The sequence below is a fragment of the Syngnathus leptorhynchus genome, chromosome 1 (genome assembly GCF_054491065.1).
Source record: "Syngnathus leptorhynchus isolate UIUO chromosome 1, UIUO_Slep, whole genome shotgun sequence".
NCBI lineage: Eukaryota > Metazoa > Chordata > Actinopteri > Syngnathiformes > Syngnathidae > Syngnathus > Syngnathus leptorhynchus.
The window spans coordinates 11,596,208-11,613,096 of NC_141195.1; the positions used below are offsets into that span (position 1 = coordinate 11,596,208).

At 45.0% G+C, this 16,889-nt stretch overlaps 1 protein-coding gene across 9 annotated transcripts in view; it reads right to left on the reverse strand.

Moving 5' to 3' along the window:
* rerea (arginine-glutamic acid dipeptide (RE) repeats a) overlaps positions 1-16,889 on the reverse strand; it is a 120,322-nt gene that overhangs the window by 46,852 nt on the left and 56,581 nt on the right. For all 9 annotated transcript variants that reach the window (XM_085917299.1, XM_085917307.1, XM_085917324.1 and 6 more), the window contains 2 exons: positions 10,760-11,264; positions 2,953-3,023 (listed from right to left, as the gene is read on the reverse strand). In XM_085917299.1, coding sequence (XP_085773425.1) covers positions 2,953-3,023; positions 10,760-11,120 — 432 coding nt within the window. In that variant the 5' untranslated portion in view covers positions 11,121-11,264. The remainder of the gene's footprint in view (positions 1-2,952; positions 3,024-10,759; positions 11,265-16,889) is intronic.

The window sequence follows — 16,889 nt, forward strand, 5'->3', positions numbered from 1 at the left end:
CAGGAACAGGGGAAGTATGCCAATGCATACGCCCACACAAAGCCTCTCTTCCCCTGTTTAATTACACAAGCATGTTTGGTACAATTGATGTTACCAGCAGTCCAATTTTCACCATAGCAGCGTGGAGGGTCTTTGTGTACGTGTGTTGACAGATACACCATATTTACACATTCAAAGGTTTTTGTGCAACAAAAAAAGGGACTGTGGTACCTGGGGTTTCCGGTAGTCTTACTTGAGGGCATTAATATGCATTACTGTCCTTGAGGAGATATTAAGTGCTTCTCGTCTCTCACGCGAAGTCGTTATTAATCATCAGAAACGTAAAAGGGGGATATTTTTGCTTATTATATTCTCTCAATGGACATTTTAAATTGCACACAGGTCAGCTAGTTCAGACTGAATAAACAGTGCCTCTGCTGGTTGCAGTCAAGTATTGCACTTGCCTCAAATGCATCAAGATGCAATTATAACCAATTCCACACATCCAACGATGATGAATTAATGAATTTATCAATTACTAAACCCATCAAATTAAGTATATGTACATTAGGGCTGTAATTATTATTTTAACAATAGATTATCTGTAAATTATTGTGTCAATTAATCCCTGAGTCATCCAAAAAAAAAAAAATGTTTAAATTTCCCTCAATTTAATCATAAAGAACATCATTTCAAATCGGCAGTCCAGAAAAATCAACAAATAAATTCTGATACATTTTAACTTTAAAAAAGAATTTAAATGGTTCATAGATTATCAAAAAATAATGGCTGATTAATTTGATAATTATAGTTGCTGCCAATTAATCAATTAATTGTTGCACCTCTAATATCCATAGATAACACGGTATTCCAATTTCCTGTACTCCTAATTGATGAATGGCTAAGACGTACTCCAACTAGAGGCTGCTCTTTCCGTGCAGACATTTTAGTAGGAAGAGCATAAAATGAGGGCTGTACAAATTGATCAATGTGTCAGAGAGCTTGCTGTTAGCACTGCAGTGGCAGCCGGTGACTAAACAAACAAGGGAAGATGATTGCCCTATGTTGCAGGATTTATATTTGGATATGCTTCTGTTGGCAGTCTGCTCTGCTTGTGTTTAAGTGTGTGAGTAACATGGAATGACAAGCCAGTGAATCATATCAAAGTAGAAAATATCCCCCAAGTGAAAAAGAAAAGGGACAGGCTTCAATCCACAAGACAGCAAGCCAGAGAGTGACGGCTGCTTTCGGCATTTCTACACACTAATTGGATTCACAGGTCATTAGCTAAAATACACGCGTGGGACCGTTCCAGGATTGGATGGAGAGATGTGGAAAGCCAGAGGGCAAGGGATACTGATAAGGTTGTTTAGTTTGGGGGGTAATAAAATGTCCTTCTCCTCGACTGCGCCTCCAAAGCTCAGCCTCGCGCAGAAGGGGTGCGGCCATGTCAAACAATGCTTAGTGCTGCTTGAAAAGAATTGGAAGCCAGAGAGAGATGCGGGAGGAATGAGAAGATGGGAAATAAATTGCGTTGATGCCTTTGAGAGCTCATCTCTAAGTAGCTCGGAGTCTCCTTTTTTCAATAGGTGGTGGCAAAAGGTGGAAATACAAACATTTCGAGTACAACAACAGAGCAACATGTGAGCGAACCCTCAAGAAAATAGTTTGGCCCGCTTTTGTGCTCAAGGGTGCATTTTAGCTTTGAAAGTGAGAATGTACAATTACTACCTAAATGATCTAATATTATCCTCCAAAGACTAGTTTATTTGGCTGAGTAAACAGAGATTTTTCAAAGCCGTTTTGTAGTCAACCTTTTGTGATTTGAAGCCAGCCGGGCAGAGCTAAAAAAAAAAAAAAAAAAAAAAAAAAAAAAAAAAAAAAAAAAAAAAAAGTCAAGTCAAGTTTCTTTGTATAGCCCTAAATCACAAGCAGTCTCAAAGGGCTTCACATAAATAAAATAAAACATGTTTGTAAAAGCCAGCGTAGCTTCTTGTTGTAGCAAGATATGGTCACCTCAAACAGATAAAAATGCATGCAGATGGATGTTTATTTATTACAGGTGGACATGGGGGGATGTCATGAGACACACATGTAAAGCGAGCCAGAGAGTGAGAGATTCGTCAGCTGGAGGAGTCGTTTTCTTATCTTTTTCTAGACAATAATTTCTGTCGCGTCTAGATTTCCTCTGGCACTCCAGGTCAAGGGCGTGAACTGTACCATGGGCTTTTGAGGGCCAAACTGCTCTGCGGCGAGGGTTAGGGTCTTTAAAGAAATAAAAAATATGCCAGCCACATAAAACTCACCTTCACAGTCATAAACATTCACACATAGCACATAGGAATTCACAACACACATGGACGCACATCCATAGCAATACGTTTGTAAAGCTGGTCTGTGTGCGTGTGTGTGTGTATGTGCATGGCCTCTCAGCTGACCTCTCATCATCACCCTGGCTTTTGCTAGCCATTATTTGGCTCCCCTGGGGGTGAGCCAACACTAAACAAGGCCTCAATGGTATGTTGAAACAACCAATCTACTAAAAGACAACTAAAGCTCACTGACAGAAGCAAGTGTACAAGCCGCCGCCTTTGGAGACGTAACGCAGCTCTGTCCATTACATAGAATGAGAAGGGGTCGTCGGCTGACGTGAAATTGACCAAGCATGATTTTAACAGGCAAATAAGCCACTATCTGGCAAAAGGGTCAAGTGGGCAGTTTAATTGGGGAAAAAAAAAAATTCAATGAGAACTAGAGGTCTCAAATTAATTTAGTCAATACACTGACAAAGACGTTAGTTCAAATTTCCAGCATTAATGCACCTACACCTGACGTAAAGTGGTTTACACAGTTTGCACAAGTCAAGATGCAGCCTCTCCTTGGATTTTGGTAATGACACCACACTCCAGCACCTTGGAGCCCAAGCGTGAGCACACAAAAACAAGACAGACAGGAGGCAATTAAACTACTCACCAGTTTGAACTCTTGAATGCTACAAATGAAGTAAGGAGTGTTGGGCCGGCGACTCTCAATGTACACACAATCTGAAAGAAAACATACAAGTGTGTTAGCGTGAGTGAAGAAGTTCCCATTTCCTGAGGCATTTATGCTTTGATGCAACCAAGCTCAGTCAGAAATTATTTGGAGTGTTGTTACCTCGGTTGAAAAGACATTTTTTTTCTCCCCTCACTGAGGCAAATTCAATTGGAATGCGGGTAATAGGATTAAGGACTTTTGGAGCACTACGAGGTTGCTATTCCAAAGCAAACATTACGCCCAAGGGGAATTATGCCATTGTTCCACTCCATTTATAAATCAGGGCGCAATCCTGGAGTTAACCCTGACCTCCACCACCACCCGCCTAGTGTAACCTGGTTTGGCAAAAGTTTTACATTGTACATATACCCAGTGGGTCCGCTTTGCTTAAAGAAGGGAATCCACATGCTTTGCCAAATTAAACAACCCTCACGAATGTAAAAAGCAGTTCTCTCACAAAGTGTTGCAAGGAGGCGGGCTAGCGGGCGGGCTTGGTGGTGTAGCCGGGTCATGAACCGCAGCCGCCCCTCCCCTCCATGGAACAAAAACATTCACACCACAGCCGACAAAATACAGCGAGCCACTTGAGAAAAGAACAGAGAAGAATCAATTGAGGAGGGGGGCTAATGGCTGCTGCTCCACCTGGTGCAGTCTTTGCACCGCACAAAAATGTGCTCAAGTCAAAAAGCAGATGTCTTTATTATGGATGGCCTGTGACTACATATGACTCATAGATTAATTATTTCTTTTCTCAATCTAAATGTTTTGTGCTCCACCACCGTTGTACTGGACAAAAGCTAGTTGCGCTCCACTGCAGGTCTGTATTAATCTACCGCAACATCGTCATGTCCTCCTTTAGACAGCTTTTCAACTAAATGAGATCTCGTTCCATGATGAATCTAATCCTAATTCATAGCAAGCTTCTGACTGTAAACAAAGTCAGTTTGACTATAGGGCAAGTTATTGTTCCCTGGTCTTAAGATCGCATCCACACGCCCATGCGTGAGGCAACATTTTAATAGGCTACAGTCAGTCACATTGTACTCGTGTCATTAAAACATGCTGCTCCGAGCTCCCTGTCAAAAAAAGGTGTGCGGCAAGCGTTTTCTGTGACATACGATCTTTGTTATTGATATGTTTGTGTCGGCTGAGTTATTGATCTGGCTGTGGTTTATCTTACTGCTTGCAAAAGGAAAAGAAGGAGGTGGCAAAAGATATTTAATGGCCTTTACAGCCAAGAGCCCATTTGTAGAGGTGCGCCTTCCTGTCTATATACAAGAGCTCTTGTGACATCACTGGCTTTGTTTTGAGGTTGTGTGTGTGAGCGTGTGCGTGTGTGTGTATGTATGTGTTCGTAACCCCAGGGTGGGCTTGTTATCTGCTAAGGGGTGAATGAGCTGTTTGGAAGTGGGGGGTGGTGGGGGAGGAGGCAGTTATCGCCCTGGCTGGCTCTGAGCGATGCATTATATCTCTCTCAATGCCGCCCTCCTGTCGTCTTCCCCCAAAAGCTCTCTCCTTTTGCTCCCATTTCTTCACCATCACAGGAAGTCATTTACAAGATAGCATGAATGAAAATATCCATCAGTACTCCCGTGCGATCTGTGAGTGACACAGCGTCTGAGCATGTTGAGAGAGGCGGCCAAACGAGCAAGATGGAGGGAGGGGAGAGATGCAGCGACTCGGAGAGCGGAGAACAAAAGAGACTAATCTGAGCGAGCGACATGTAAGTGAGGAGTCAAATCGGGGGAATTAGGGGTTAGTGTCCCTTCACCCTATCCGCACATTCATTTAGAGGGACCAGATCAGATGTCTCGTGACGAGATCACATCAACAGACACAAACAACAGACACTGAGAGTGGAGAAGATGGGAAAACTGCCATGGTGATGGCGTAATTACGATCTGATTCATTCACAGCCTTTGAGCCCAGTTTGAATGTTAAAAGCATCTTGTAAATTCATTCCCTCTGCGACCTCCAAAACATGTTTGTCCTATTTCAACATAGATGAAAGAAGAAAGAAAAGCTTCTTTTTTTCCACACATCTGTGCTATAAGCAGAAAAGGAAGGAAGGGGGCATTGGGTTTGAGCTGTGGTGGGTGGGAGTCTACGCATGAAGGGGAGGGCTTGCTTGGTCTTTCTCTTTAATTTTGGGGGGGTTGAAGTGTGTGCTGGAGACGGACGGGGGAACCACAGCAGGGACTTTGTAGTCAAGTGCTCAGGAGCCATTCGTTTGGTTTCTTTCACTTGCCTCCACCCTACAATAAAACTGCTGACGAGCACACCATTCGACGTTAACAAAGTTGTGTCTTTCAAAACATGGAGATAAATAATCACGGGAGAACAGAAAACTGGTCAGTGCTTCTATAATCACATTGTCACTCCTGCCTGAGATCAGATGTCAGGATATTCGATGCATTATTTGACGCACATGCAAGAATCTCTTCTGCCTGGCTCATTGTTCAGCCAGCCTTTCTCTTATGGCTGCCAAGCGTGGCTAATCTAAAACACACCTCGTCTCAGCTAAAGAGCTGTGTCCAACTCTCTCTGTTACAGAGCAAATAAGATGCTGTTTAATTTGCTGCAACGTTCCAGGAGAGAGGAAGGGGAGGGGCGAGACAAGATTAGGTTTCTTGTAGCGAGGCAACACCAACAGAAAAACTGCAATGTAATAAATAATAATAATAAAAGACACGCGAAACAGCAACATGTCAATACTTATTGAACGTATGCAATGAACATGTTTAGGATTAAAAAAGAAAATCGGTGTTGGGTCTAGTCTGTCCTTTTTCCAGAAGTCAACTGCCTAAATAATTCATCACAATATCAAAAACAGAAGCTGGAGCTTGGCGGTTACCCAGGCTATGATAACACTTGTGATTTGAAAAGCGCCAAATGATATTTGGTCCATTTTGTTCCGCACATTTGCTTTTGGTTCACACTGTGAGGTCTTAAAGCTCAATTTGGATTTTTGGGTGAAATCTAATTTGTTTGTGTGTGTAAGCATTCACGTTTACATATTCAATGTGACTGCGACATTTGCCTGCAGTGTGAACTTAGTCTTAGCATTGACACTGGCTAGTTTTTCCAAACGTATCGAGTATGAACACACCCTATAAAGATGAGGAATGTTTCGATGCTTAATAGAAAATGGTGTGACAATGGCACATAAAAACTGCACATGGGATAAAAGTGTATCTGGGAATAGATGGAATAAATGTCTACCAACTAATGTTCAAATGTCTATCCCCCTAGAGTGCACTGATCCCAAAATTAAATTGCAAAAGGAATGCAATAAGGGAACCACAGGGGTGTAAGGGGACCCACAGGCAAAAAAAAAAAAAAAAATCCAGTGAGGAAGACAGACTGATGAGGAAGACTATGCAAGAAGGTTTCCTGGAAAAAAAAATAACATCTTCCAAATGTTAGATAGATATAGTGTACACAATCTTTATAAGGAGAGCAGTGTATGTCGTTGCCATGGTGAATCACCTACTTTAGTAATAAAGAATATGTGTCTGGTTGTGCTGTAGCGCATTCACATTCAAGTTGATCTCGGTTAAGAAACGCTTTGCCTTCTCTGCTGTCTTGTATTCACGCTGTTCTTTAAATTGTAGTCATTTATATTGTGCAAAGTGGCGGTTAAAAACTGAAAAGAGCATTACAGTTAAAATATTAGTTAAAAGAAAATAATGTTCCAATTTATATGAAGTGCTTGTGCAATCTTTTATTTGCCCCGTTCATCACGTCAATGGAGATTAAAGTGGTGCCCAAGGGTGAGTAAAAATAAATAAATAAATAAATAAATAAATAAATGAATGAATGAATGAATGAATGAATGAATGAACGAACGAACGAATGAATGAATTAATTAGTCTCATTGTTTATTTGTGGTTGTCAGCAATACCATGAATCAAAATCTTCACCGATACACCGAGTATGTTTTTGTTCACATGACAAATATTTCGTCTGGACAGCAGGCAGAAACCCGGCGAAAAGGATGTGTTTTTAAACTCCACGACTGCCACTTCCTGCTGGGTTAGCCCAACGGGGTGGCTTGGCACGTTATGAAGGCCTGGAGGGGCACAGACACTAGATTTCTCAACTCTCTCCCTCAGCACCTGCCCAACAGTTCTGCCTTGTCCAGACTGGAAAGGCAGTGGGAAATACCTAGCAGGCCAAATTGTCGGCCCCCTTGCAACAGGGCCGGCCTACAGCTGACTGAGCTCCTAAGGGAGAACAGAGGCTCTTTGACACCCCCCCCCCCTCTTTTCCGCTCAGCAAACCCACACTTTCTCATTTATCGGGCGGCAGGTGGTTCAGTTTCACTAAAACGCTCCTTCCCCCGAGTCTCCAGTGTGGGGAGATGTGGGAGAGAAGACCAGGCTTTTAAAAATAGATCTATGCAGTTTAAGGACAAGCTACACACTGTTTTGTTTCAATACAAGATGACTTGAAGGGCTTGGCCCCCTTGTTAGCCTGACTGAAAAAAAGAAAAAGCCAGCTAATCAACAGCTTGACTCGAGATGTGCTGCGCATATCTGGCTCGAAGCCCAAACGGTGTCCTGGCTACTGAAAAAGTGGCCCTTCACATACTGAACAACACACTACTGGCTTTTCAAGAGGAATCCATACTCAGGAGTAAATATTATATCGATTGTTTGGTCAGCAGTGAAAAAGATCCAAATATCTTGTTTCTGTTAGAATTCAATTGCCCAATGTCCAATTAGGGTACAACAAAGCAGCAACAATGGGATGTTGCCATTTTAGGTCTATTAAATTCATATTGTTTTACATACATACATGAAGTGATTAAGACGATGTTGAAAAAATTACAAATATGTACTAAAACCAAAACGACTCCACTCACATAACGAGTCTTCCATTCCTAATAGATGTAACTCATTGGTGGCACATGCTGTTCGTTACCGCTAACAGTTGGTCCTGAGTAGAAGCGAGAAAAGGAGGGTAGGAAGGCCTGCTTATACAGCACCGTGTGTCAAACACACTCATGGCACACAGCTTAATGTGTGTGCACATGACACATGGAGCGACACACACGAAGACAGACACTCCTGACTTGCATAGCAGTTGCGGCAAAAAGCGCCAGCTGTCCGTCCACCTCAACAACTCGCCGCGCACACACAAGGTGCTTTGCTTCTGGTGACCTTGCAATCTCACTGACACACACAAAGGTGCTGCTACTACACTAATCTGACTCTCTCTGGGGGGATTTTACAAAATCAAATCCATTGTCTTCATCCGAGCCAAAGCAAGTCCACCTAGCATCGCTGTGGCAGCCATGTTGTATGACATACACGCGAGGGGGAGGAAGAAGTGCCGAGTGAGATGGGGAGGGCAGGTGGTTTCCATTAGCGCTCGCCATTTTTAACAAAGCGGTCGAAAGGGAGTGAGTTGGGAAGGAAGGAGGCATGCTATGGCGGCCTGCCACCTGCAGCACCAAACAGTTCCGCTGTATGTATGTGTTTGTGTGTGTGTCACCACAGCAGGCGGGTGTTTGTCAGAGATAGGACAACACCAGTGTGACCGTTTCAAAAGAAACGGATTGTCCATACTATGTGATATCGTGTACTTGTGAATTTTCACAACTGGTCATCAGTTTTCTGTGTGCTTTTTTTGTTTTTGCACCTGTGTGCCTCTGTGTACTACAGTACACAGTAGTCCCTCATGGCTGTTTCTATAATCTCCAGAGAGGATCAATAAAATGATTTTTTTTGTTTTTGTTTTGCAGCTCCTGGAGGTGCCTATAGGAGATGGGGCTAAGCCACAGGGCACAGATTGATTAGGTCTGTCTGCTTGCACGGAATGGGACTTGTATACAACCAGCACAGGACAACTCCACGTGCACACCTCCATCTTTTTAAACTGCGGCTAACACCTAGCAGCAGACCGCACATCTTCCACCCTTTTCCATCCAGTCAGCTCTAAGCCGCCCGAACCCATCTCACAGGGATAGAGAGGCTAAACTGTGCTGTTGGCTGGAGATTGGGACTAAAACTATTTCAATACGAGCTCACCTTATGTGATGACACAAATGTGTACTTGTAGGCCCATTGATAAGGAAACAATTAAAACCCCATTTGGGGTTGTTTCATGTATAGCCATTTTTGTTTTGTTCCTCTCATCCCAGTCCCTCTCCTACTGGGTAGGAGGCGATGCAAATCCCTCACCAAGGGTGGTCAGTTTTACATATTGTGTGTCACTAGACGGCTATAAAGGGATTTAACATTTAGTGAAGCATCATCCATCGCAGGCTTTGTGCCTGCCTAAGCTGCGCACATCAAATCTGATTGCAAGAAGGCTGCTAGCGAGCAGGAGGAGGAAAACACACAGTGCACTCACACACGGGGCTTATCACTTGAACAATAAGCAAAGGAGACAGCAGGAGGTCAGTTACCGAGGTGGAAGATCTTCTGTGTTGACAATAGGTGGTAAATTGCATACTAGTGTAGCGGCTCATCCCTGATCGAACACAGCCGAGCAACTGGAGTGTGGAGGAGCCAGGGGAGGGAGGGGAGGGAGGGGGCAAGGTTGTGACAACCAGGCAGCTCTCGACCTGTCAAGCTAATTGAAGAAGAAGAAGACAGGAAACATAAATATTCCCCATCAAGCGGGCACCGGCTCCGCTGTTCGCTCAGATGTGGAAATATAAATATTCGTCAGGGCTAATCCACTGAGACGCTCGACTTTGTTTATGTGCCTTTTGAATGTTTCATTGATGTGACTGACTGCTTACGGTTTTTTTCTTTGTCAATCTCCTTTACCCGCCCCCACCATCCATCCGCATGGTTGAATTATGAGACAAAGCCTTGGTGCGCTGTCTATTAAACGTGTGGGGGGGGGGAAGCTTCGGTGAAGCCTGTGCCGATTATTAGACAGAGATGAGAAAAGGGAGCAATGGCCAGATTTGGTTTCAGCGAGTATGCTTGCTGGTTTAAGGATCTGTATTGATAACAGCGAGAGTGCATTCAGCTAACGGGCTGTTTTACAGCATTAGCGTCATCCCTTTTTGCAGCTCATGGGGGTGGGACTGTGCGATTGCACGGCAACGTGATAGCAACACAAGGCTTTAAGTCGCTTTATCTTTCTGTTTAATATACAAACAGCCCATCACTTGACCTTTTGCTTGCAGTTAAATAGGCAAGACACAACAGATATGAGACAAGAGAAACTTCAAGCACAACAAAGACACTTAAAACACATGAGCGAGCGTTCAACAACTGCTTCAACAGGAACATTCAGGGAGACTTAACTGGTTGGTGATTTTGCCCAATCCATTCAAACATTAAAACACCTTTTGGTCTGAGGAGAGGAAGGCAGACTTTCCAGTGAGTTCAATCACGTTTGTATAAAGTCATTATTGTGACCGCCGCCACTATCACATCTGTGGAAGTACCACTTTGCTTTATTGACTCAGCCTGAGACAAAAAGCACAGAGAGGGTCAACTTGGAATTGATTGCATGATGCACTGGCCTTTAGCCTGAGGTGGTAGTTGCAATCTAGAAGGAGCAAATTGTAAAGGGCACACATTTATTAGTTGGTTTTTCCAAAGCGAGTGTATCAACAACAATGGGGGGGGGGGGGGGGGAGTCGAAAGAAACCACAGCGCATAGTTACTCGGGGTGTTTGAGATGATCTTTCTAATGGGACTTTGATGAATGGGGACTGACTGGGCTTACTGCATTTGCCCGGCTGTTAATTAGATTAGACGGGACAAGGACTTACCTCCTGGTCTGTAAACAACATCGTCTTCCGTGATGAAGGACGTGATTTCTCCGTTCTCTGTGCGCTCGTAGCGGGACTTCTTCTTGGGCATCTTCTTCTTGCCCTTCTTGCCGGCCTCCTCGGCCGTGCCGCTGCCTCCGCCCGTGCTGCCGTTGTCGTTGTCTTCGTCCTCGCTGTGTTCGCTCTCTGCATAGTTCTTGGCGCCGCCCTCCAGCGTGCAACTGCGCCTGGGCCTGGAGCTCTCGCTCTCGCCCCGTTCCCCGTCTTGCCGGCGGGACTTCCCGGACTCCCTCTTGTCCCTGTCCCGATCTCTGTCTCTGTCCCGCTCTTTCTCCCGCTCCTTCTCTTTGTCAGCCGTCATGATCCGCCACGTGCCTTCCTCAGTCCTCTCACGGCTGGGCCTCCGTGAAAGGTAGACTGTGAGCCTGGGCTTCAGTCTTCTGAATTTACTGGTCAAATCCAGGGAAAATTTGGCCACACCAACAACCCCAGTGTTTCAGAAAAGCTGGAGAGAAAGGGGAAAAAAGAAGGAGAAGAAAACAAGAGTGAGCATCATCTTTGCTGGACAGAGGTTAATAGTTTGTTCATGGGCAAGACAAGATTGCTCCAAGAGGCTGGGCGGCTGGGGAGGCTAGCAACGGTAATTGTTGGCAGCATCCTCCGCAATCATTAACACTTGTGAGAGCAGCTTTATCAAACGGCCAGAACCTTCTAGCTTCCTGCTAAACCACTTGCCGTCTCTCGACAAGGCATTACGATGTGTACACAGTAAAAGGATGTTGAAAAGAAAGTCAGAACATATTAAATGGAGGTCATGGCTGAATAACTAAAACAAAACACGGAGGATGAGGCTAGCAGCCAATAAATGTGTCAGGGGGGCTTTTCAGTATAAACAGCACAAGAGCGAACGGCATGGAGCTCACTGACAGTTTGCTGGCCAGCTTCTCAGCAAACCATCTGAAATGACACCGGACCGACTCTTGTTCGCTATGTACGTGTGTGTACTCTACTGGACCGTGCCTCCATCCAAGTCCTTCACCACAAGTACCGCTGTGTTAATGTCAAATGACAGGTCTGGAGGGAAGAATGCAGCAATCCGGCGGGTAAGGATATGGGGCATTTCCAGCTATTCCAAAAATGTCCTTTTTGGTAGCATAATGAAAGCCTCCCAGTGGGCAAAGTTGAAGAAGCCCGTTGTGCGCACACAATTCTTACCACACTTGAAAGCAGCCTCAACACTTCATGCCCGCGTTGCCCTGGCTAACTCCACAGTAACAAATTAACAGGAAATAGTCATTACTACATTGCCACACGGGTAAGGCAAGCTGTGTTACCATGGCTGAGGTAGCAGAGTGGAGAGTCAGGAATCTGTGAGGAAGCCAGCATTTACAGCAGGACTTGCAAAATGTGAAACACATGCACACACAGTACATACACGAGATGCGTGTTTGGTGACGACCATGCTCCTAAGCAGCGGGTGCTGTCACTTTGTGAGCAGACACCAACTGACAGGGCAGCTGCTCCTGTTGTCGGCTCGCTCACAAACACCGGGCTTGATTAAACCGCAGCCTCGTCACAGCCCCATTAATCACCTAATGATGAGTTACCACGGCGACCGCTGGGCTGCCAAGCCTGTTGTACGCACGGGGGACACATTAATGCGTCCACGATATTCAAGGGCTCGGGAGAGTTCCGTGCGAGTGCGAGGCACCTTCGAAACTACCCTTGGGCCCCCCTGAAGTGTCCGTATCCAGAAGCTTGTCTTGTGAGGTGTGAGGAACATGAAAACACTGATGACTGCTGTATTTGATAGCACAGCTCTAATCCTGGAGGCCGCCAGAATCAGTGCGTGAGCTAAGCACCTCTTCTCTCTAATTAGAAACATAAGCCTCTTTCTATGAAACCGACAACGTAACGATTTGAAGGCTAGGTCATTCCACTTTGAAGTTGCGAGCTCACTAAATATCTTTACAATCTCGCTGCCATTAGTTTTCATCTGGATTGACTTTGAAACAATCCAAGTTTTACGGAGCTCATGGCATTCTCGATGAAGGAAAACTGTTGAGTTTGCAGTATTTCAAAAGGTGCTTTAAAAGCATTGCTCATCAGAAGCTGGAGTGTGAAGTCGCTCAAAAAGAGCAGTTTGAAGCAGGCCGCAGATGAGGTGAGTCGCTCTCAAGTCGTATGGTTGAAAGAGCAGGAGGGAGACACGGAGCAGACGATGACGGCGGGCGAGGAAGCTCTATGCCCACTCCCCGAGAAACAAAGTGCTTTGTGGGAAGCGGTGGCGTGGGGGGCAGGTGAGTCTTGGAGCTATTACACATCAATCACGGGGCCAGGACCCTTTGAAAGATACCAGCTGTCTTAATGGAAAAGAGAGGGAGGGGGAGACAGTGGCTGGAGAGGAGTTAAGAGGGGGTCCCCTCCCCAGCCAACGATGCCTAATCCACCATTTACATTAGTGCAATGAAGCCAAGGGGGTAGCAGCCAGCCGGGCACGGGCTCAAATATATTTCTCTCTTGCCAGAGTCTTTTCAGATGTGACCTTTGCCCTGAGACAGTCTGCGGCTCGATTAAAACATCACACCCCCACATTGTGCACACAATGGTCACACATGAGGTTCTCATACCCATCCTCCAGCTTCTCCCGCCCGCCTCCGCATCCTTGAAACAAAGCCATGTTTTATTCATTTATTCGCTGTCATTAACTCATTTTGATGACATTTTTACCAAAGCTTGTCTAAGACTGAGCAATATTGTCAGTGCTTGTTTTTAGCTTGAGTAATGGTCGCAATGCACCTGGTTGTCTACCATCCTTCTGGAATATTCATTTGCACAACTATGAAGTAGCAAAATGTGATTGGCAAGGATTTACGGGTAGCTTTGCAAAGGGATAGAACACAATACTCCCGTGAATAGAGATTAGAGAGGAACAATGCTAGCGTGAAGATACTCGGGGGTTATTAACAATGGGGGTAGCTTCAATTAATCCCGATCAACCGAGCAGATCCTCGGCAGTGAGCGGATCCTGGCTGGAATGTTGTGGAAATGCAGTGGGTTTTTGTCAGCTCCAATCCATTACTCAGTGAGTGCCATCTAATCTGAGCCGTCATCCGAGCCACCGAGAGACAAGCGCACAATAAAAGGCTCGGCTGGAGGTACAGTGTAGGGCACTTCACCGGGGATTCATTGTGGGCCTTGCACTCAGCGCCTTTGTCTTACCTTGTGTAATCACATTTCGCTTTATTCTCAAGAGGCCCTTATTTTAGTTTGCTACGAAATTTTCATGGATCGGCACTAGGCGTGGGGCATTATCATTATAACTACGCACGTGGCATCGGCAATGGAAGCGTCTCGACGCAGCAATTTTGCCTCCCTATTACGCTGACATCAGAACATTCAACGAGAGATTCTCCAAACCTTTTCAAAAATTCTATTAAATGGCTCCTCATAAGCACCCTATTCAGTGCTACGGTCACTTATCAAAATGTTAGTCTTCTGCGTATTTCTAAATGTTTCATCACACAGACAAAAAAGAAAGCCAAACTTAATCGTGGTGATAAATGAAATAGTGATGAAAAAAAGAATCTCTTACGAGAGGAAACGAAGCAAAGAAGGAGTCTACCTGTACAACGATTAATACGAGACTATTCATAAAGCACGCCTTATCTGTGTGTGTGAAATGTGATACATGTGTTGCAATATATTAGAGAAGTAGCTGCAGTCGAGTGCTTTCCACCTCACGTTGATAAGGATCAGACTGTGTGCACCACAGGGTTTAAGCTGCTCTTCCATCTCTCCAAGAAGACTAAACCCTTTTCTACTTACTAGGGTGTGTGTGTGCGTGTGTTTGCCACGGGTTCGCCAATGGAGGGTGGCTGGCACAATGGTGCCGTCCCAAGATGTCCATTATGCCAGCAGCCCCACTAATGGCAGCATCGTGGTAGTCGCTTTTTCATGAGGTGCAAGCGTGAGACCAGTCGAGTAGCTCAGGGTGTTTTCATGAGGAATCATATTTTCAGGAGGCTCCGGAGGGAAATGCCAAGGTTGCAGGCATTCTAACCTGTCGCCCTTTTTTCTCAATGAGACACTCTCGAGAGCAGTGAAGGGCCTCTCTGCCAGGGCCATTGATAAGAGGAAAGCTGAGAATGTGAGGCATGTGGCGGCGAGTGGCGTTATCATGAATGTGACTTTTAATTGAGTTTCTCTCTGGTTCTTTGGGATGGCCGTTCAGCAAGGACTTTTCTTTTTCAAAGACGTAACGAGGGTCATGCGATGTACAGTGATACAGGGGACACATGCCAAATGTTCTTAACTCATTCACAGCCAACCCAGTCTAGGCTTTGACGTCTATAACCGTCAATGGCACTGAATGAGTTAAGTGTAGTGAATCAAAAAGTGGACATAAATATGTACAGTACCATAAACAAACACAAGTGTAATCTGGAATATTGCTCAAGGTGGAATAGAAAATGTCAATGTGACATTTAATCAATCAGGTGGAGGTGAAAAAATATTTTGGGTTTGTTGTCAGTAGAGGTTTTAATATTGCAACACTCACACACAAGCCACTTCTTGATATTGAGCAATCAAACAGCCCAGCTTTTCTCTCTCCTATCCAATTGTCTTTTTAATGATCTTATCCGCGAGTTCAAGTACAACTGGTCGCCTAAATAGGCGTGGTGAGGAACGGGAAGGAATGTATTCATGAGGCTGCCCTACATCCTCCAGCTAGCACCCAGAGTGACGTGACAGATGAGACAGCTCGGAGGCTTGAGACTGGCAGCACTGGGGGCACTGAACGGTGTCTTGGCTAACATCGCCTAGAAACAAAATTAGTAGGTCAGTGCATTAAAGCATTCCCAAACAGATATTAGCGAGCTACAACGAGGGGAAATTTTGCACACAATCGTTGAGCAGATGGTTGGGAGTGGCCGAGGGACAAACGCCCTATTCAGCAGCACCATAGGATGATATTACCTCTAATTAGAGAAGTCTGTTTTCGACCGTAACCCTTTCAAAACAAGGCAAGAAAAGATCCATCTTTCAAACATGTTCATTGGCTGATAGCCTTTATGTTAGCGCAACAGCATTTTCGCAACCAGAGATATGACTCACAAATCATGGCGGACGAGACACAGCAAGACGCTGTCAGCCAACCTTCCGGGTTTGACAGTTTGCTTGCGCAATGAAAAGAATAGCTCCCGAAAGCAGTGGGTGGTGGGGGGGGGTGCAATATTCAGTGTTCAGCTTCGACACCCACCATCTCAGCCGTGGTGGCCGCTGATCCCCGACAATGAGGAGTGTGCCCTCTGAAATGCTCATGAGGAGAAAATCATGAATCTCCTCATTGTGACCTCGGCGTGCAAATAGTCCCCATTTATAAAGCCCGGCAATCAACTTGGTGGTGAGATAGACTCTCTTTTGCCGGATGTGGTTTTACTTCCTCATTGCACACACATAAAAAAATAAAAAACAATCTGGGAAGTGGCCAAGAGTGATGAAAACACTGCTGGAACAAGCAGGATCTGAGCTCAGTGCTTCATATCCTTTGAGGAGAGCTCATAAAACATGTAGCCTTCACGACTGGGCCTCTTACAGCAGCAGTGCCATTTTAGTACTAAGCCAGAGAAGACACAGGCCACCTACATACATATTGGTAGGCTAGTTAATTAAAAAAAAATGTTTGAAGGAGGGAAGACATGCGTGATTTATAACCTGCAGTGCAAGCTAATGTTTAGTGCTTCACTTGAAAACACACAGAAGCTGTAACAGGCAATTATTTTTCTAAAACATGACCAGAGGGAGCCAAGAACAATCAGCTTCCCGGTGCAACACTACAGCGTGCAGATCATTGACAGATTAAACTCGAGCCCTTTGAGTGCGATATTGAGATTTAGCTGATCTGATGGCACATGTCTTGTTTCCCTCTGAGCACACACGCACGCACACGAGGCATGTTTATGGTTAAGATTATTCATTACATCCTCTACTGTGCACAGTCCAACTAGGCTACAACACAGCTGACTTCAGTCCTGACGCTTTCAAAAAGTGGCGGCAGAGCATTAGAGAGGCTGTGAATAAGCCTCAGATATTTCTGGAATGTTAATGTTGGGCTTTGACCACGGCA